At 38.2% G+C, this 22,929-nt stretch overlaps 1 protein-coding gene across 6 annotated transcripts in view; it reads right to left on the minus strand.

The window, feature by feature from the left end:
• RAPGEF5 (Rap guanine nucleotide exchange factor 5) overlaps window positions 1-22,929 on the minus strand; it is a 161,370-nt gene that overhangs the window by 18,408 nt on the left and 120,033 nt on the right. For all 6 annotated transcript variants that reach the window (XM_040547900.1, XM_040547901.1, XM_040547902.1 and 3 more), the window contains 10 exons: window positions 16,398-16,476; window positions 15,183-15,327; window positions 13,804-13,901; window positions 13,032-13,062; window positions 12,009-12,087; window positions 8,959-9,108; window positions 6,214-6,311; window positions 4,350-4,472; window positions 2,925-3,103; window positions 85-175 (listed from right to left, as the gene is read on the minus strand). In XM_040547900.1, the coding sequence (XP_040403834.1) occupies window positions 85-175; window positions 2,925-3,103; window positions 4,350-4,472; window positions 6,214-6,311; window positions 8,959-9,108; window positions 12,009-12,087; window positions 13,032-13,062; window positions 13,804-13,901; window positions 15,183-15,327; window positions 16,398-16,476 (1,073 nt within the window). The remainder of the gene's footprint in view (window positions 1-84; window positions 176-2,924; window positions 3,104-4,349; window positions 4,473-6,213; window positions 6,312-8,958; window positions 9,109-12,008; window positions 12,088-13,031; window positions 13,063-13,803; window positions 13,902-15,182; window positions 15,328-16,397; window positions 16,477-22,929) is intronic.

Consider the following 22,929-nt stretch of genomic DNA (forward strand, 5'->3'; position numbering starts at 1 on the left):
AGGAAGAAAAGGTAATTCACCAGTACACAACATAGATGAGAAATGTTTTTGACAGGATCTAAAAGATACAAAGATGTGTCTTACCTCCCAGGTCTGAGACAGCCGGCTGACAGACGCAGTGTTGAGACCCATAACAATAGCAAAGAATGAATTCAGATTTCTTTGGGCTTTACAGCTGTGGAATAAAAATATGAATGCTGTATTCTGATTTTTTGTCCTCAGAATAAGAGATAAATGGAATGCACAGGTATCCTAGGTTACTGAGCCCAATTTCAACTCTCAGCACTAACATACAATCAGCTTCCACATAATGAACTCATTAAATGTCCTATCATGGCCACCTGCAGTCTAGGTGATGTGGTCTCTAAGAAGTTTTTTAGCACACGTTCCACTGTCTCATCAACCCTGTTGTTGGCAGGTTATTTTTCTTCCTTTGCTGTCAGAAGTAATTTTCCCTTTTCAATGTTCGAGTTACTCTCTGCTGTCCTTTACCATACAGAATAATTCCTTGACCTCTATTGTGTTGTATTATAAATATTTTCATCCCCTCTTTCATCTTTTCTGTAAATTGTACATCATTGGTTCCTTCAATTTTTTTTTTTGTGGTCATGGAGTGCAATCTATTTCTCCATATTGCTGTTATTTTTCATTGAATTCTTTGTAATTATTTTAACTTTTCTCCCTGCTCTACTTCTTACCAAGGAGATGTGTGATACAGTGGGAAAGGAAGGAGAAGCACAATTACTGCTTTACCTCTAAGTTCTTACATCTTTCTCCTATGCAAGTATAAAGCAAATATAAAATATATTTACTTGGAACAGCGTCACACTTTGTCCTTGTCTTTAATTTGTCATCTATTATCACCCGAAGACCTTTGTCACAGCACTGTTCTTTACAATCACGCCGTTATTTCTTCAGCTCAGTATTAGCATTCCCTAGCTGAATTACTTTGCATCTATCTAAATTAAATCTTATCCCACTGTTGTTTGCACATGCCACTAGACTCCTTAGATCATTCTTTCTTTTTTTTTTTAATCCTCCAATGCATTTGCAATCCCTCATCATTTTTATTGTCTGAAAATCTGATTAATGTTCAATTTACATGTCCCTATAAATTAGTTGCAGTTTGCAGTGGTTTCAATAGTGGTTCCTATGGAATTTGCTTGATACCTCTATTCTTTGACATTTCACTACATACAGTTGGCCCCTGCTTATTTCCAGTCCATTAGGAAATTTTAAATCCTGAAATAAAAAGACGTGTGTGTGTAAGAGAGAATCCTCTTAAGATGATTTCAGGTATGAGTGAATCCACTGTCTTCACTGGATTAATCACCATTGAAAAGCACATGCCAAGGCCATAGACTGGAAACTCTCTGGCACTTGTTACAAGTTTGTATAAAGTTTGCACTCATCATGGCGTACCATCTCTAGATGGCACATCTCTCACTTAACTTCAACTAAGTTAAAAGAGAAAACAGGGAGCAGTCAGAGCTGCTCTCAGCTCCCTACCTCTCTGCCTTGGTCTTAAACAAAACAGCAGGGCTGCTTGGCTTGTGACTGCGCATAGCACACTATTTCTCCACCCCAACTTGTCCAGAATTTATGAGATATGATGTTTTCTTTTAGAAAGATGCTTTTTGGATTAAAACAAGACCTCAGCGAACTAGATACTGTCCTATTTGCATAGCAATATGCAGATTTTGACATAACTGATCTGATGAGTGCTTCTCCAGTGCACTGGGAGAGCCTGTCTTCCATTTACTGACAACTGTATTTAGTTTCCACAACTTCGACTATTCACTTAACAGACACAGAATTAATTCATATAGAGAAACATTCTAGTCTGGAGACAAATATATCCCTATTCATGTGGGACAGATATGAAACTTTTCTTGGAATGCAAATTAATGCTATTGTGGTGCAAGCAAGGCACACAGAGCCAACCGGTTTTGACGTAATTGGACCAAACTTGGCCATTGATAAGGCAGAAAATGAAAGCATTACTGTATACCCCAGAACGTGCAACCTAAATCAAATCACATTTATGAGTTACACTAGATTAAATTAGAAAAATTCATTTCACCAAAGGCACTGCTTCAGTAGAGAACAGCCTTTTGTATGTAACTGCCTTGCAAATTAAATCAACCCAGTCGATGAGGGGAACAAATTATACATTTTCCATGAACATGCATATTCAAATATTGCAAAAGACCAACAAGTGGAGAAAGAGGCAAGAAGAATGGCTGCACATATTTAAATTGCTCCATTCCCTTGGTTACCAAAATAAGAATAATTACAGAGAGAAGAACTCTCTGTGTATAGTATATCTGTATTTTGTTCCAAGGCATAGAATAAATGCCAATAGTACTTACTAATAGTGCAAGAATAGAATGCCATATCTAATTAGTGAAGAACCTCTGCCCTCCTCTTCCCTTCCCCTCCACCCGTTCCAACAAATTAAAAGAGTATTCCAAACAGAATTGCATGGGGCAACAGCTTACTGCAGCCAGTTTCCTCTATAGAGGTAGGCCTTTAAAACAGTTTTCTGGTTTTCTTGTAGTCTTTGGAGAATGAGTGTGGCTGCTCAAACAGTTTTGTAACACATTTCCTCAGGTTAGCCCTGCTAAGAAAGGAGGTATCCCTACATCATCAGGGATTTTGCAGTTGATGCTGCAAATACACTGGCTAAGTAGCTGGGGAAGATTTGAACATCATACACTCCACCACATCGAATTTTAGCCAGTATTTGCTGTTGTTGTTTATGGACTGTTTTATCTAGGTATGGTTACTACACTCTTAGAACTCAGGATGGCAAATTAGGTTTTTGTCTTTGCTTTGCACCTCATTCTCTTTTGCCACCCTATATATATACATATATAAAGCATGTGAATTCAAGGATTTTTGTTGCAACTTTAGTAACTTACTGGGCAGCAATCTTGATGAACTTTTTGACCAGCTGTACACGCTTGCAGAGCTGGCTGCAGAGGAGTATCTCAGTGGCAACCCAAAGCTGGACCTCGTTGCATCTTTGAAGCAGAAGACTGAGATTCTCAGTGTTTTCAGCACTGCCCTGTCTGCTGAATGTGAAGTATATGAGCTCTTGCTGGAAGACATTGTCAATATTATTAGGGATACAAAAATGATTTAAGTATAAATAAGTTAAAATTACGACAAATATTTCTGAGACAAGACTTGGATACAACTGGCTATTTTTTATTGTCCATGAGCCAATCACAAATGATTCAGTTTTCAGGTTTGGCTTAGCAGTCTAGAGGCTTATTACAGTATTCAGGTGAATTGGAAGTCCTGCAAGGTGTACTTTTCTTTTAAGATTTCCTGCAGTTCCACTTCTAGTTTCAGGAAGATACAGGACATAACTAATCTGTCTCTTTCTGAATTTCTTCACTTATCTTCCAGCATGAAGAAGCAACCAAATCCCAGAGCACTGCAGAATTTGAAAAATTTCCACTCCAATTTCTTGCTAAAAATGGCCAAATTTTTATGAACAGAAGCATGGGTCTTGCTTTCTGTGCAAAAAAAAAAAAAAAAAAAAAAAAAAAAATCTTGACTAGCTCTGGTTTTAAAGTGTCTAACCTGAGTAAAAGAACATGAAATGAAAGATCGAGGAAAGCATCAAGAGGCAAGGGAATTTCCCAGTCACTTTCTCAGAAAGTCATCACACTTTTCACTGAATGATATTTTCAAGTGACATTTTGTACTGTTAACTGTGTGTTTTACTCAGAAGCTCACAGGAGAACCGATCAAAGTCATTGAAACAACCCAATGGGCACTGAAATGGAATATTATGACATTTTATAAAGCCTGCCCAGTGGTTTTTTATCTCATTGAAACCTAACCAGAGCAGTAATGTGAACATCCAAGTTGCTGAAATAGTGATTTTTTTATATATATATATTTTTGTGATTATAGCGATATCAAGGTCACTTATTCATAGAGTCCTGTATTTACTGGAATATTGTCGAGTGCAAAGGACAATTTGCATACACAACACATTCATACAGATAGTTTCTAGAGAATAATTGTGATCTTTTACTCTCTTGAGGCAAGTTTCAATAAAACCCACTATGTATACAGGGAACTTGAGATGCACCACCACAGGGAAGTTACAAACCTTTGTCAAACTTTTGCAGTATCAAGGATTACAACACATCTCTTGGACCTGATTCAATACCACAACTGCTGAGAACTGTGACATCATATTGTCATGACAGTGAACCAAGAACCAAGGAATACCAATGCTCCAAAATCCTGGTGCAATATCAAGACACCAAAGCAATATACTGCTGCATGAAAACAATGTACTTGGAAGTGGGCATGGTGCTCCTCACCTCATGAATTGCGTTGAAGAGGCTCCAGTCAAAATTTGTTAGTTCTAAGGCAAGATCCCAAGTGTTGATTCCCAAAATTCTCACAGACCGTTGCTGCAACTCCTCGTTTTCAGCAAATGGGTTCTAAATAATTGACAAGAACAAAAATTTCTGAGCAAGTGCCAAAAGCTTCACAATGAAACAGATGTTAGACCAAGGTACAAAACAGAGCTGACTGACTAAGTAATCTTCTAAGTGCACTGAGGTTTTTTTTTCCAGTTATAGCCTATTTAATAAATAGCCTGAAACAAGAATTGGTCAATAGGATCAATGATTTCCCATTGGATTAGGATTTCTCCCTCCCATTCTCTTATTCTCTCTAAACTTTGAGTGTGGAACACTGACCAAACAGGTAATGAACATAATGTAAATATAACATATGAAATTATCAAGAAAGTAAATTTTGACGCCAGGAAATTTTTATATTACAAGGTAAAGGAATCATTCTGCAAACTCACCAGCTTCAGAATAAATATACAAAACTTGCCACCAATCCACATACATTTACAAACAGCATAAATTCAACATAATTTACTCCAAGTGCAGTTGCCAACAAACAGTAAAACACTGCAGGTCCTGATTCATAAAAGTTACTTAGGTTATCACTGTGGAGTTCACTGGTACTGCCAATATTAAGGGCCACTTGACATTTCCATTATTAGCTCTGATTTTCAAAGGTTTGTATTTCTCTTGGGTTTTTTATCTCATCAGTCTGAAACCTGGCACATGAACCATCTGCCAAGATGAAAGATTATTCTTATCAGTTAAGCCATTACTTTGGTGCTATATTTTTGACAGTTACAGCAAGTTTTGCAATTTTTATTATGCAACTAATGAAACTAGATTGGCTGTCACCTGTCTGTACTAGAAACCCTTCTTTAATATTAGCATTTTTAGAGGCAGCTAGAATGCTGGAGATAATGGGGATGACAGATTACAATGATATCAGCATGTCAGCTCTTCAGGGCACATTGATCCAACAAAATGTAAATAGACATTTCTCATTGCTAGGATGAATGCACAGATACTTGTGCTGACAACAAATAAAAGTCAGATGCAATACTGTCCCCGCACTTTCCTCAAAGCATATGAATAATTAGCAGAAAATATTAAATCTTGGAGTTCCTGCCTCACTGAGGTTTTGGGAAAGCACAGGGAGAGGGATTTTTCAATCCCATTTCCTGAGGACAGGGGGAATGAAAGAACTTCTACTCTTCAACCTGCTTCCCTCCCTAGCACCAGAGACATGGATAGACAGACAGACAAAAGCTTCCTTCTGAAGAAAATGGAAGAAAAGGAGATGCCGCCAGACGCAAAATAACCATGTGGATGCCACAACACTGTGGTCACACTGATGCTTAGTAATTTTGGTAAAACTCACACTACATATATATCTACATGTGGTAATTCCACGTTTGTAGGTTTGTAGAGTTTGTCTTCCACCTTCTGTAACTCTATAGTAGCCATTTTATGTATCGTAAAAGCACAAGGGGTAAAAAATGGAGTCATGAGCTTTGAAGTAATCCTCATCTCAGTCAGCCCTGTACAAGCACAAGCCAGCTTTTCTAGGCTGACGTAGATTGAAAGATTTAAGCTCTATAGAAGCTTTGGTATATTTGAAATTGATGAACAAATTCCATTACTGTTCAGTCAAATAACTGCTGTTAATTCAAGATTTTTTTTCCAGGTATAGAACACCTTAGTAAGCTTCACTAAGGAACTGAAAAATAAGTCATGTACTGAAAACACATTCTTAAATGAATAGGAAGCCCTTGATCTGGAGTCAGACACATAAAAAATTGGAAGTAAAAATACACATCCTTACCAAAGAATCAGTCAGATCTTTTCGGTAGACAAACATACGACTGGATGATTCAAAAGATTTTGAGATGGCCAAGTCATTTGGTTGTAGTTCATGTTTTTCTTTAAGAATAGAAAACAAAACACACAAGCTTCAGAAAAAGGAGTATAAGCTGCATATAAATATGAGAAAAAACATTACAAACATATTTGTAAAGCCACATATTTTTTTTAGAACATAACTAAGCATTAAACACACATATACCAAGCATGGTTTCATCATCTCCACACTATTCAGAATAATAAAAGAAAAATGTCTCTGATGGTGGACTAGAACACAAAATCTTCCATAACCTGCTTTCAGTGTGGACTTCACACAGGACAGAACATAAACAAACCCTTACATTTTCTAGTCTAACCTCCTGTGCATTTGGGAACGTTTCATTTCAACCCAGTGGCTCTACCACAAATGCAGTGACTTCAGTTAAAGCAACATGTCTCACCCTCAAGAGACTGAGCTGCTGTGTGTCACAGGCAGAAAATAACAGGGGTAGAAATCTCATCAGTAGCAGTTCAACCCATAGAGCAGAAAAAAAGGTCCTTGTTAATTAATTTATGTAGAGAATTTATGTAGAGAAATTATTCCTCTAGACCTATAGCAATTTATTTAGTAACCAGCAGGACACACCAAACAGGCCACAAAGAGAAAGGACTTTTCTTCTCCACTCACTGGGCAATGTTCTGCTCTGGGCAATTTTGGATGCACCAGAGAAAGGTGTGTGGGAAAAAAGAAAAAAAAAAAAAGACCCAGAACACAGCTAAACACTCATGCCCTAGGAAAACTGTCTCTTCCTGCAGGCTCCAAGTAATCTTCTGGAGACCTGACATAAGATTTGATTACAGTCACTGTATTAATGTAGATCCAAAAGCACTACAAGCATGTTGACAGCTACCTTGGACTTTTCATGGCCCATGAGGGAGGGGTAGAAACAGGAGTCCAAGTGCAAAACATCATTACTAACAATTCATTTTTCCCCTTCCCATGCTCACACTGATGCCAGAAACATTCATGCTGAACTACCAGTATGTCCTTTCAAGATAATTTTGAATAAAAAGACCTTGCTTGTTCATTTAAAGAGTACAATAAAAACACGTTCGTCAATGCTCAGCCTGCTGCCCTCCAAGTGGATGGTGGATGACAGCTCTGAGTCACACAAACAGTGAAAAACAAAGGAAAAAATAAAGCATTGGCAGGCTGCTGTTTATTGCACACAGCACACAAGTGAGAACGCATAGGAACAAGGATACTGAAACTGTGCTATCTCCAGTTAATTTGTTCCATGTGACCAAACAGCATTTTGGAAATTACAATGGTCATGTACAAATGACAGTCCTATTGTACCTGCATTTTAATGATTACTTCTTATTGAACAGCCTAATGGCAATGACTTCTTTTCTGTGGCTTTCTTAGGAAACAATGTGGTCTAGAGATAATAGCACGTTTCATTATTTATGAATTGTTGGTTTTCTTTAGATAAATAGGCAGTTAGCACCAGATTTATTACTATCAGAGCAAAACTTGCCCTGCTCCTGACCGGGAGCACAACACCTGAAGAATAATGGCAGCAGTGCTGTAAAATGCAGTGGACTCAAGTTTGGGCACACACAAGGGTAAAACGAGTACATCTGCAAGTGATGTAACCCAGCCGGCCAGGACGCCTACATATAATGCTCCCGTGTGGCCGCTCCACGCCCAGGCTCTTGATTGCCAGGGCAGGGCGCCATCTCCTTGCCACCCACACCAAAACACTGCAAAAAAAGGTTATTTAATTGTGTTTGACACGGGGGAGGAAAATGTGACCTTCCACTTCTGAATCAGATAAATAAACAGAACAAGCGAGCATTTGTCTATATTTCAAAGAAGTAAGACTGAATGCAATATCTTTACAGGTTTGCCCTTTGTCTCAAGGAATCAACACCAGCTAATGCTGGCTGAGAGTATGGCCCAGGTATTCTCAAGTCTTAGCCCTTCTTTGCCGGTCCAGCTTGTCCTTTCCATGTATCCAGTTACATTGCTTCCTTTATTTTCAATAAGAGACAAAGAAAAGTTACCACAATGAGGAAAACAACCCAACCAGTGATTTTGAGGCCTGACAGACACCAGACGAAATCTTGGCTTTCGGCTGGTCCCAAAGCCCACAAGCAGTCTGATCCTCCACGGAAAGACAATAAGCCTTTCCTGGTAAATGAGAAACACTGAACTAACAGGCAAAAAATGTCAGTCATAAGCAAGACTACCTACAAAATATTGCTAGATTGCTCTCAGTATCTTGACTGTGCAAATACATGTCTCCCTCCTTTCTCCTGGAGAATATTCATTCCCCATGCTGTAAATAAGAAAGCAGCCACACATACAGTATTTGCTATTCCTTTTTATATTTTAAAAGCAAACCATGCCTCATTGCCTTCCAAATTAATTTAGACGTGAAAGTAGATTTATCTGTGGGGAACAAAAAAAATATCTTGTAATACTGATAGATATGGACAGTCCTTTGCACTCCCTTCCCAGCGTGGAAACGCCGCATCCGGCAGGACCCAAGAATGAGCTGTTGCCATGGGAACGACTCTGGGATGCAGCTCCTCATTGTTCCCTGGTCATCCAGCTGTGGGCCCATGCAGGAACAGCTGTATCCTTGCACCAGAAAATGTCAGCCCTCCCTTAAGGTGATGCACTACAAGGTGAGCAATCGGATGAAGGAATGTTATTTACCGCCAGAGAACGTGACTGTAACCAGTGCCAGCTCCTCCTCTGGGTACTGAATCTTTTCCGCTATAATCTTCAGTATCTCCTGTGCTGAAGTGGTTACTTGAGCTTTCACGCTGACGTACGAGTGCTCCGTTATATACACACGGCAGAACACTGCATGAAGGAAGAAAGGCAGGATCAGCAGCAGTCAGAGACCCCAGCAGAACAGGGGGGAGAACCTTGCAGCCCCAGCCTCTGTGATGCCCCAGCTGCAGGAAGGGCTGCTCCCTCTCCCTGCCCAACAGCGACGTGAAACTAAGAACCAAACATCACCATTATCCCCCTTGCCAACCCCTCTTCCTGGGAAATGACAGGGACAAACAGATGCATCTCCATGGATGCATGTCAGCAACACCTACTCAAGAGCTCCTACCATGAGGATGCATAGCAGGCAACCTCCTCTGTTGTCTATTTTCTCTGCAAACTCAGCTGTTACCACCTTTTGCCCCTTCCTTTTAGGTTCAGATAAATCACCATTCTTCTGCTGCAGAAACTATTTTGCCCCTCCACTTTCACCTGGAGCAGTAGGTTCCTCAAGAGACATTTAAACTACATGCACTGCCAGGGTATTTTAACACCAGCAGAGGCTGCCTGAACAGCACTTCAATTTGTTCCGAAACTCTCTCCCTGAGTCACTTGCGGCACACATAAAAGGGATTGGTTTGGAGAAATTCCCTGGGCTCAAAACTTCCACAGAAGTCCAAGAGTTGTTTAGGCTCTGGGAGGGAGATTCCCACTGGTAATGCTGTGGTCAGCTCAAGCAATACTTTGTTTCTGCTATGAAAATGATGTACGCTCCCTCTGCTTCCCAGAATTTTAAGGTTTACTTTTTATTTTTTTCCCTGAGTTTGCAGTAGCCAGATATTTGAAATACAGCTGCCATACTTAAAAAGAAACAGACCTGTAGACTGGCACAGATGTTTCAAAAATGACATCTGCTAATGAGAATTGCCACAGCTCTGGATTCCTTACTCACTTAAGTGCTTAAACTTTTCATTTTCTTCTACTTAAGTGCTTATTGCAGACTGCTACCATGACAGTATAAGACAATATTATTCTCCAGAAATGTTGTATTTTTACTGACAAATGTATGTAGCAATTTTGGCTGTTGTACAAATCTTCATGGCTTCAAGGCACTGTCATTAACTGAGACCATGCCAGAAGTGGTTAAGAACTCTATCTTATTGAGCATCTTTTTTGTGTTGTAGAAAAGAAAAACGAAGATAAGAAGGAAGGAGGAACTTAACATTTAACCTTGGGGAAGAAAAGTCATTTGATTTTATAATTTTTTTCTTAACCTATATCTGCTGGCAGACAGTAAATCAGGTGCTCATCGTGTGTCAGAATCTCTCTTCAGAATGCATAAAACTAGTGAAAAGATAGATACATCAAACTGCACTCTAAATTACAAGGTAGAAAAAAAATAAATCTGACAGGAATATTTGGCCTCCATTGCCTACAGTGAATTTGTTTGAAATCTCCACCTCTGCCATTTGGGAGGGGTAGGTGACAGCAATATATTAACTTATAATTGAGCTGTTGACATACCCTTTATTTAGCATTGAACCAATCTACAAAATCAGATCCTTGAGAACAACCATTGTACTGATCCTCTTCCCCTCCACAAATCCATGATATTTATGGGCATGGACCATGTCATCCCTTCAGGAGCTTATGCTGCCCCTCAGTGAGATGCAGGAGGGAATGCCACCAGGAGGTTGTGGGCATGGGGTGTAAACCACCCTGAGAGGTAACACTTACATTAGGAGATAAAATGCTTCTGGTCTGACCTCTGCCCCTGAGGGCAAGAAGCATGGTGTGGCTTGGACAAACCCATCCTCTACAAGCACCATCTCTTGACAGCTCTCCACAGCCCATACCATTTCCCTCTGTCACACCCAGGCATCTCTCTCTCCTCTCCCCAGCCCCACTTTTTCTATTTCATTCCCTCAGTCCCAGCATCTTCCATGGCTCATCCTCACAAAGAGAGAGAGAGCAAAGCAATTTATGCCCTTGCTGGGTCCTATTCTTCCTGTCCCTGTGGCCATGGGGTCTGTCCCCTCTCTTGTGCCAGTACCTTTCCTACTCATGAGCTGTGTCAGACTTTTTAAGAAGAAAAATGCATGTGGGTGTTCTCATCTAGAAATTACATTTTTAGAAGCAGCTTCGTCAGCCTAAACCTCAAATTAACTTTAGAAGACTTTAAGGCACAGAAAGAGGCTACCTATCAGCAGAACATAGTGTAGAAAAAGACTTGGCACTAATGGAGCTGTTTTTGTGCCATGTCACAAATGAGCACTAAAAATATCTTGACTCAGCATGAGCTTGTGGAGTTTTGTTCCCAAGGAGAAATAAAGATTTGTTGTTAAAGGGCAATGTTTTCCAGGAGAGGGTCTTTCTGCCTGTTCTCTGCTCATGTGCATGGTGTTATTCTCTCTGCCTCCTTCCTCTTGCAGGCATTACGGGACGCTGACAGCTTCACTTTGTTATTGCATTACCAACGATGAAGGGAAGTCGTATTTTGAAATGGTTGACATTAAAGTGTAGTGGCATCTCTCCCTCCACAAGGAAAGTTTTTTGAGGAGAGAAGGAACTTACACCGGTTCTCAGAGTTAGCAGATCCTGCCCCACTTAACCTGACAGGCTCATTTACCTCCTGCACCCAACATCTCAGTCAAGAGACCAAAACCATGACACAGAGCAGGAATAAAGTCTGGTGGATAGGCTGCCTCACCCATGAGACACACAGGCCTGTCACAGAGCCGCTGGAGGAACTGGGCAGGGGGAAAGCCCTTGAGGTATCATCCCACCGCTGAAACCCTGCAAAGCAGGAGGCAGAAGGGCAATCTTCCTACAGCCAAACCTTTATTCTTTTGTGGCCCTAGGGTCCTGTTCAGAAGTTATACATCTCATAAAGTGTACCTTACAGGCAGCCCTTACTCAGAAACAATTTTGCCCTGACATTTAAAGGCAGTGCACTAAGCTTTTCCCCCCACTCTTTCAGTCATACTTACTTTCTTCTGCTTCATTCATGGTTCCTCTGTGTTGCAGCCAGCTCTCCTTTAGACTGAACTGGTGGAAAAAGGTTTTATTCTGTGAGGGAGTGGGGGAGGAAAAGGAAAAAAAAAAAAAGATACAACAATGACTCTCTGCATTCCTGCCCTTTACAAAGCAGTTATTCACAGAATATAGCATTCAGCACATACGTCTGTCCAAGAGGTTTCTGTATAGGAAATCCACCCACCCTTTCCTGGATCAGTAATCTGGGAGTTGCCTTACTAAATAATGGCAAAGGTGGGAATTTCTGAGGAAGTGAGATGTGCCTAGGCCTAGCAGCCTCGACATTTCAAGGTTATTTGTAGTCACGCGCAGAGCTCATTTCTTATGCACTTATTCTTATATACATTTCCTATGTACCAATCAGCCTAGCTAGCAATTCCACTGTTCTGCCTTCTACATTTGCACAGTAACATTTTAAGCTTGTTACACACTACAGCTTCAGTCCAGAAGACTTCACTAGCTCAGCAGTTCACCTCTGCACAGTTCATACATAAACATTCTCCAGTTGCATCTTTTACCTCTGGTTAAATAGACAAATCCATGTTCTTCTCTTTCTTTCTTTCTCTGTCCCTGTCACAACAAATCCCCCTTTACTCTGTTTGCTTGCCACCTGCAGTCAACACCTGTGCTCAGGCTGGTTTGCCCAGGTTTGTTGCATCTATCCAGCCAGGCAGAATGTGCTCCCAGACCTTTGTTGTTTGAAATATTCAACACTGACATCTCAGGACGTGTTGTTAAAATGATAATACTGTCACAGCCACTGCAGGTTAGTTCACACAATTGATATCTAGGCTACACTGGCAGAAAAAAAAAAATCCTTAAGCAATGTTGCAGGTCTAGCCTCACTGATGCAACCTGTCATGTTTTTGGCCACCCATCACTTTCAACTGAGATGCCAAGAAAAGATGTGAAAGTAGGGAGGGGGAGAGAAAGTGAAATTGTAAACTAGCAACCAGCAAGAATCAGGCTTGTGTTACCTTTCGGTGTGGTGAATATTCATCTACAGTGCTGAAACAAAAAAGAAAATCCAAATCATTCTCTCCATCCAAAGATTAGGAAGTCCTAGTTATCTAAGTTTACAACACAAAAAAGCTTTTTTTAACATTAAATGTTCACCACAGAACAGCTGCAGAGCTCCTTCAGTGAAAGCTAAGGGCATCTGACTCAACCAGAAAACTCTTCTGTGAGTTGCAAAGTCAATGCAGAAAAAAAAGTCTGTGAGTTCCCAGAGGACACTGATACCAGTGGCAGCCAGGGTCACAGCTCTTTCCATTTCCCAAAAGGACAAATCACAGAAATGATTCCATTTGTTAGAAAAAGGTGCTGAGGAAATATCTTTCACAAATACAGTAATTATTAGTAAAACAATAACGCTAACACAACCATTGCAAAGAGATTTGCTTCTCAATACTGCAGGGGAGAGAAGGAGAGAGAATGCATCATTTGAAGTCAAAGACTGCTGGTTCTGAATTACATTTTGCCAGTTTTTCCACATGCTATTGCTTTACTTGGAAATCATCACAACCAAAATTGATGGGAGCGATTGTAGAACAACACACGTCACCCAACAAACATCAGATAAAATGGAATAACCTAGCTTTACTTTAAAGAAAAGATGAATTGTAAAAATGAATACAGTACTTGTATCACTCATCCCCTTATCTTCGCTGAATTCCAGCAAGATGCCAACAAAAATAAATTACACTCTATATAAAATGAGACTTGATCACAAATATAATCAATGCTTACTGACGACGATGCATCCCAAGTATCTTCTGAAATTCCTTCAGTTCCTTCTCAAGAACGGGATATTCATACACATCATCTAGCACATTCCGGTATATCGTCTACAAAATAAAATAGTATCTGCAAACATCTGATAACTCAAAAATAAATCTAAGGTGTCACATCAGTAGTCTAAATCAATTCAGGCACTAGCCTACTGAAATAAATTTCATCGTTTTTATGCAAGACCCGTCAGCAGAGAATGTCCCTATTTAAATTTTCAGGCTAGTCCAATGCTCAGTTTGTCTTCAGAGAAGCACTCTTTTTATCAACACCAAGTGAAAAAGTAAAATGTTGAACTCAGTAATCTACAAACAGAAAGATAAAATGGCACTTGTGGCTGTTACATGAAATGTGAATTACTTCTGAAAAATCCATTCAGAAGCTTGAGAACATACCACACCATCACCACTCATCTAAAATGATAATAATTTGACTTAGACTTTCAAATTCAATGTTCTCTTTCACTTTTCCTCATGTTTGTAGACATTTTAAATTGAGTCAAGACTTTCTTCAAATTTAGTTCAATATTCATTTTTTTACTTGAGTGAACGACTGAACAGAGCAAAAAGGCCCTCAAGATCTCCAGTTACAAGACAGAGTTTTCAAGAAAGGTGAAAGATCAGTCCTACAAATTCTCTCAAAATACTTTCTTTTTTTTATCAGCAGGAAAAAAAAAAGGGGGGGGGAGGGAAGAGGAAGGGGAAGAGGAAGAGGAAGAGGAAGAGGAAGAGGAAAAAAAACAACAAACTATCAGCTAGATCTTATGGATCTTGGCCCAGTGAAGACATGGCTATTTGCAAATCCACAAGGCAATTATAAAGTTTTGGTACTCAGATCCTTGCTAAGAAGGGCAGAATCTTATTTAATAAAAAGGCATAAAGCTGCGTTGTTCTCAATATACAAACATTGTGTAATAGCATTATACTCTTCCTAGTACCTCAGACAAAGACAACAAAACTTGCCCTTCATCCGTGATCATCTGAATACTGACTGTAGACCCTGTTCTGGCAGACCAGTGTGTCTAAGGAACCTCCACAACTTCATAGTTTTATTTCCTACCTTCCTAATTTTTCCCCATTTTCTAGACTGCATGTACTTTTATAAGTTTCATACCTGAAAGTAATGTTTTTCATATTGAATGTATGAATAACAGATGCATGTTCAACATGACTACCTCTAAGACATTAAGGCAAGACACGCATAAAACACTTTATATAGAAATATTAAGAACAAAATTTAAATATGAAAAAATTATGCTTTTTAATTTTTGCTGTTGGGTCTTTTTAGACAAAACATGCTAATTAAACAACACTGAAATGCATCAGGAAGTGTTTCAATACCTTTAAAAATTGTTTTAAATGCTCATCTTCGTGTAACCAGTCTTTGTAGAGAGAAGTCCACTGAGAAACCAAATGCAAAACTTTTCGTTTCCTACAGGATACATCAGAGTCATCTTCTTTCCCTTGATAGTTCTTTGCACAATAGGTACAGTAGGTTAAGGGAAAAATATACTAAAGGTTCACTGAAACTTAAAAATCAAGTGACAGAAAAGACTTCATAATCACCTTGTTTGTTGTTTAGTAATGGAAGTTTTTTTTCACTAAACTATTCAGTTTTAAATGCATATTTATCCTCTTTGAAACTTTAGGAATTTCAACTTTTTGGAATGAAATACTCAGTGATAGAAATGTCAGTTTATCCCCTGTGTCAACATGATTTTTTTTTCCTTTCTATACTAGAGAGAGAAGTCTATAAAAAGTAAAAACAGTTTAAAAGGAGTTATACAATGTTGAGTCATATCTTTCCTGTAGAAGTGGGAATGAACCTTTGTCCTGCACACAGATGGCAATGTGAATGTCTGTATGAAGGAGGACAATGCATCATTACAACAACAAAAAAAACTGAGCAGAGGAAGTCAATTCTTTTTCCCTGCACAAATTATACTATCTGCAGAAATAACACTATTAAGAAAAAAAAAAAGGGGGGTGGGGGTGGGGGGGGGTGGAGTAAAAGAATCTATTTCCACTATTGTCCTCTATTCACAAAGCAGAAATACCAAATGACAGAAGGTACTCACTTTATACATTGTTCCTGTCCCTCCACTATTCTTTCTTTCTTTAAGTGAAAAGATCATGCTTTCGTGGCAAAAAGGAAAGAAAGGAAAAAAAGAAGGTTCATCTTGTATTTACAAGATCATTCAAGCAATACACCACAGCTTATGGAAATAATTGGAAATAGGAGAAAAAAATGTTTTTTCTCAAAATGATTTATATGTTGTATGAAAATGACAAAAGGTACAGACATTGTTGAATACTTCTTCATTTTTTTTCCTCTTAACATATTCTGAAGTATATTACACAGGTATTCTAAGAATTAACATTTATGTTCTGGGCATGTTTTAACCTGATCTTAAATGTTATTTTGTAAAAGTTATGAAGATTTATATAGCCTTAAACAAAAACAGCATTTGCATTGTTGTTATGAATTAGGCCTGACAGTATACAAACATAGGTGTCACTGTGTGACGCCTGCTAATACAGCACTTAAAAGGATATTGCCTCAGAAGTGCCTGGCACAAGTCATCAGTCGTCATGAAAACTGTGTATGTGAGAAGGAAGTCATCCAGGAGAGTTTCTGTGGAGGAAGACAAAAAAGAATAAGGTACAATATACTGTTGAAAGGAAGAAGACAGTATCTATTATCTATTCCTGTGTGCATGGCAGGAACAGGAACTCCAAAAAAAAAAAAGCCTAAAGAATACCAGAATACATCACTGATTTGAAGACTGTTTCACACAGTTAACAGTATGTTTCCACTGCAGATGAGATCCTTATTTAACAAGCACATCCTCAATTCTCAAAGAGCCAACAAGTAGGAATATGCACAAAATAAGCCACAGTTCAGCACTAAGAATCCTCATCATAAACACCACCACCCTGGTTGGTTCTGCTGGATGGTTCCAGCCAAGCAATCTTTCCACCAGATAAATTGTTTTAAAATCTCAGAAGACAAGTTTTTAATAATAGAAGATGGAAAACTGTGATTGCCATGTACTGTGATGAACATGTAGGCATAGTGTTTGAGAAGCATGAACTAAGCATATTGAAACCTTTAGCTGGTTAAATCTTTTGTGAATCACTGTAGGTGCTGGGACATTTTCTCTATGGTTTACTTAATTACATTATTCAAGTTATTTTTTGCTTCTGACATTCCTCCAAATGGTTTCTATCAGTGTTACTACAGTGACCTGAAGGTACTTGCTGACAAAGCATTTCTACCCACTGCAGTGTAGGACCTCAGGTTGTCAGGACAAGCAGTACTGCCAATTCAGACCTGAAAGCAGCTTTCCCATTCCTCATTCCTATGCCACACTAATTTTAGGATTTTTCCAAACCTTTACTGAACACAGTAGTCGCAAGAGGGAAAGCTGAAAGAACTAGGTTTCCTCTAAGATGAGAGGGCTCAGGGATAATCTTGTGGTAGTCTTCAACAACTCAGTGACAGGGTAGAGATAAAGCCTAACTTGTGCCAGGGGCATGTAATGTAATGATAAAAGGAAACCATCAGACACAGATAAAAGGGATTTTTTTTTTCCTTTGAGGATGGACAACCACAGGGACAAGTTGCCCAGACAGACTGCAGAACCTCCAGTATCAACAATATTCAAAGCTTGCTGGGGCACCACAGCCTGGTCTTACTAAAGCTGCTTTAAGCAAGGGTTAGACCAGATGGCCTCCAGAGGTCCCTTCCAAGGAAAACTGCACTATAACTCAAACAACTTTGCTTCCAGTGCTAGTTAATCACTCATACATGATGTGTGATCTCAGACTTAATTTTTATTTTGTTCACAAACAACACAATCTTTTAATTTTCTGCAAACAGACGTGAGAATTATGCCAGTCATTTTAGACCCAAAATAAAAATGACCATTGTTGTTTGTTTGTTTTTGATAAAAAAATGCAATTTTTCTTGAAACTTGAGGAGTCTGTGCTCACTGTATTTCTTTGACTTCCAGCAAATACCCTGTGCTCCGTTTAACAAGAAATCAGTTTTGCACCACCTGCTTTACTAGATGAGAACATATGCAGAGGCTGACAGGTAACGTAGGAAATTCCGGTTACTTTTTATTGATATATATATATATATATGAAGTATTTATTGTAGAGCAAAAAACAACTAATACTAGTTGTTATTAATTGTTACCAGTTACTCAGTTGTGATTTAAGTCGTGGATTTACAGCTGTAAAGATTGAAGGACAAAACACACCTCACAGGACAAAGATAAGGCTGTGCCCTCATTTCCATATGCTGGTTTCCTAGCTATTTGTTTGTGATCTGGTCCAGTCCAAGCTAGTGCTTGTGTGCATGTAACTCAGAGCAACCCGGCAGCTTTTCATACTAAGCCTGTAATTTCACAATAATTTAGGCCAATTTCAGTCACAGCTGCCTTGGACCTCCTTGTCAGTAAATTGACCTCTTAGATGAGGTGCAGAATGGCAAGAAAAATTCATCCATGTATCATTAAGAGCCAGATACCATGTGAATATCACACGAATGGATGGCTAATGACAACCCACCCTTTCAGCACAGGATTCAAAAAAAAAAAAAAAAAAAAAACTGATAATAATAATGTAACTAGATCAATGCCTTTTGCCCAGTAGTTCTTAAAAGACTCCTGATGTGAAGATGCATAGCTAAAGCTCCTTGCACTCACTAATAAAACAAGTGGATTCTTTATATTTCACCAACATTGTTTAAAAACTGTGGAAAGTATTATCTCTGTATAAAACGAAAATTTTCTCTCAGTAAATGAAAAAGTTGTTGTGAACAGCTTGTTCTCTATCTAAAAGGCCATCTAATCATTCTGTTGCATGTCTTTTGGATGATACAATGCAGTTACTAAAGTTGGAGGTTTCACAAACATTTATTTTGAAATTGTTGTTCCTGGAGCCAACCACCACATCTAATCTCTCATTTTAGTTCTTGATCAAACTATGTGCAGTGATACTCATGAAGTCAAAGATGCAGCTACAACAGATTATTTCCACAACTGTCTTTTCTATATAGGTGATGCCAAAGCTTCAGCAATACATAGCCATATATTCAGAAAAGAAATGAAGTACTAGCTGAAGGAAAACTTTAATGCTTATCAGTGAACTTGAGGAATTGTTCAAAATAGTGTGACTTTATCATACTAACTGGTGTTAAAATACCAATATAAAAATTTATTTTTAATACCAGATCATGTGTTTTCCAGATGTCTGTTATCAATGCTTTTCCAATCCCAAAGTGTTAGGATAGGAAGAAAGGCTGGTTTTGCTATGACTTGAGTTTTTGCTTAAACTTTTTGCACAAACTGTGTTATAGATATTACTAATGCAATTCTTTTTAAAACAAGTGACAATTAAAACTGTTTATTTTTTCAGATGTCCCACAACTCTTTTTAAGCCCTCTGTTCAACTCAGACATACCTCTATCTGTTCAGTCTCTAGCTTCTAATGACTTTATCATAATAAGGTATACCACTCAGCCAACGCAAAGGCACAGTGATTACTTTTTTTTTTTTTTTTAATACAGAGGAAATGCTAAGAAGTCAATACATTATGATTTCTGTAGTTTGCGTATAGGCTGCATCTCTTCAAACTGCCTCTGAACTTGTTTAGAAATGTAAACCCTAAAGGAATGTTTTGAACAAAAAAGTCTAGGTTATACATGTGGTCCATTAATAGCACCACTCATCTGTTAAATTACCTTAACAAGTAAGCAATGAAAGTGCTTTTGCTAGATTAAATATCTATTACCAGACATCACGTAAGGACTTTATAATAATATTCATATTTTAAAACATCTGTACTAACTTGCATGTATTTCCCTGAAGTACAGATATGTACAGTTCACTGTACCTATCTTCTGTATTTTCTTCCCAAATGCACTGTAATTTAAAATAATTCCAATATGGTTTCATATGCCATAGCAAGGACACAAAATCTAAGTGTTCACTGATTCTTCAAAAATAATCTCTTCAACTCAAACAATTGCAGACTTCTCAAATACTTTTTGAAGATTAACGTGCTCTCAGTTACTGATCTGTTGGTCTTAGCCTGCAAACAGAGAGAAAGTCTAAGCATGAGACAATTTATTCACAGCAAATTATTTGTTCTGTGCTCCTAATGGACACTTAGAACAGTACACTTCAAGAGGAAGGGCTTTAAGTGTACAAGTTGATCTAATAATTTTGAACAGAATTCTTCCTGTTTTTTCCTCTTTAGTCATGGTTGATTTAAGAGTTAAAAAAAAAAAAAAAAAAAAAAACAGCAATTCCAGTCATCATTAATTATTTACAGTGCACCATACACCCACTCAGAATGGCAGTGAAGTACCTCAGCTTTTAAACTTTCCTGTGTCCCAGTTTCTGCATAAATTTGTGACCACCTTCCCTATTCTTCTCATAGAAGAAGTTTTTCTGGTATTTATAGCATCTAGTGAGAATAAAATGTACAGTAATAGTTGAAAAAGAAAAAAGCTGCCTTTGGAAGAAAAGTCTTTCTTCATACAAAAGCCTGTGATGCTATTTTTTTAATTTCTCTTCTTCATTAATTTTTTATTTAATCATTTTCTTTTAGTCATCAATCTAATTTTTCTTTATTCCTCACAATTTACCTTTATTTGGTTAAGCAATCACTACAAAGTATGCAGTCAGTTTACAGCTATGGAATATTTCATTTCAAAGACAATTTCAAGCATTTTAAAGATTCATTGAGACATGCAACAGAAACAGCATGCGTTCAATGGGCTACTGCTCTTGCAGCTCTTTGGGGGCAGCCTTAGGCAGTAAATCTCACCACACTGAACATGTGCTCTCAGCATCTTACCATAGGCATAAAAATAACAACAACAACAAAAAGTGCACTGTGCTCATTTGTTATTAAATAGTCAATTCACACTAGCTTCTGCTGAGACAGGTTCTTACAGGCTGTGTGTCTTTCCCCAAGTGAAAAAAGGCAGCGTAGACACCAACTTTACCGGCAGCTCTTACTACCCCTCTTCCAGACTTTCTGCACTAAGTCCTTCTGCAAGATACGTTCAGGATGGGTAAGGGATGGAGAGAGCAGTATATAGACATGGGATGTCCTGATGCACGTGGATATCCCAAGGAACATTCGCTTTAAGTTGGCAACTGGAGGACCCAGAAAAGACATCTACAAGAGAAGTTACATCTGTACTGCATTACTGCATGTGTACAGTGATGGGATTCAATGGCAACAACAATCTGGCTGGGAACAGGGATCTTGAGTCCCAGAGACAGTAAATGGTCATATATTTGGATAAACACCCAATTGTACATTCCCATGTCCTTCAAAAAATCAGAGGATTTCCTGCTGCTTTCCATGTGCCCTCTTACCTAAACAGATCATACGCTTTCTCTCTGAGGGGGCAACTCTACATATTTTAACACAGTGTGAGGGCATATTTTTTATATATGCTTAATTTTAAATGGCAGGAGTGTAGAATGGGTTTCTCACACACCAAATTTTATTCTCTCTTCTCCACTGTCTTCTCTAGACAGGGTATCAATTACCAAGGCTTAGAAAAGAAATTAATAAAGGGCTGTAGTAAGAAACCCTCCGTGGTACACCTTTAGCAAACCAGTACAGGCAGTATACTTAATGTCTTTGGCATGTCCAAGACCTATAAGCTATTCTCAAACTTGGACATTTTCTTAAGCTAGCATAGTGGTAAAAGGCATCAGGGGAGCATTATGATGTTAATAACTTGTTACAGAAATGTGGAAAGAGACTTAATCTAAAGGAAATGTCTTTGTCAAATGAAATAAAAGTTAAATTATTTTTATTAAATTAAATATTTTATCTATCACATAAAATGAGTAAAGGACGAGAAGCAGAGGAATATTCCAGTGTTACAGATAGCTACACTTAACTACCTTATCAATTTGTATGTCCATATATTATTTACTAGCATGCGTTTAAACACACTTGTGCACTTCATCACAGCTAGAACACTACACATATACTCTATACATATTTACATTATGAACATTATGAATATGTTCAATAGATCAAACTATTCAGAGTACACTTATTGCTAATATTAGACACCCTATCCACCTAAGCCAGATATAACTGCTCCTAATACCAGCACTGAGTCAGTCATTAATCGCTTTATACCCACAAGAAGAGATAACCTGATGACAAACTACAGTTTGTCCTGGTTTTCTGATCACCCTGTTACATCCTGAATAGTTGTTGTTTTGCTGCTTCTCAGTGGCTTCCAAGAAAAAAATATGGGTGAAAAGTAAACCAAACACATCCTCCTATCTCCATACCAAACCAATTGCCCTGATGACAAGAACCCTTCTCTTTTCATATCTGAGCTTACAAAGCAACTATTCACATCTCATTCTTCTTACTCTATGGTGTTTCTGTTTCCATTTTTCTTTCTTTGTTATTACATGCTTATTTAAATATTAAGAAAAAATACATTTATGCAAAACATCTGGCCAACAAGGTTTTAAATACATCACAGACTGTAGGCTATGTACTCATTGGGGCAATGGCAATGTCTTGCTATGTCTTCTGTGAAGTATGTGAATGCGTATTATCAAATTATTTAATAAAAACAGTTTTAGCTTTTGAATAGCTAAAGACTGCAGTTCTTATGGAAGCACTCTGCGTGGTATGTAATTAAACTTTAAGGAAAAAGCAGAAAGAATGAGAAGGAAATAATTTATCAAAACACAGTATTACTTGGATTTATCATGGTTAAAAATCTTTCCTTTTTATCTTTTTGCAGAAATATACTCATGAGCAGTAATCCTAAAGCTTGGAAATGATGTGTTAACTAAAATCTTCGTGAGGTAATATACATTACAATGCATAATTTTGTTTCTGATAATTACATGGTTTACAAAAAGTAACTTGCTCTGTATAAAGGGGTACAAACATACAGGCTCTGTGCCTGTAGACTCTGTATCCCTTTATCTGCAGATTGTCTGTCACGTACTGTTAGTTATTAAGAGGGAAATAGTGAAATCTTAAACTAAAGAAAAACAACTAATGTAGTTTTTTG

Source organism: Cygnus olor, chromosome 2, assembly GCF_009769625.2.
Source record: "Cygnus olor isolate bCygOlo1 chromosome 2, bCygOlo1.pri.v2, whole genome shotgun sequence".
Classification (NCBI taxonomy): domain Eukaryota; kingdom Metazoa; phylum Chordata; class Aves; order Anseriformes; family Anatidae; genus Cygnus; species Cygnus olor.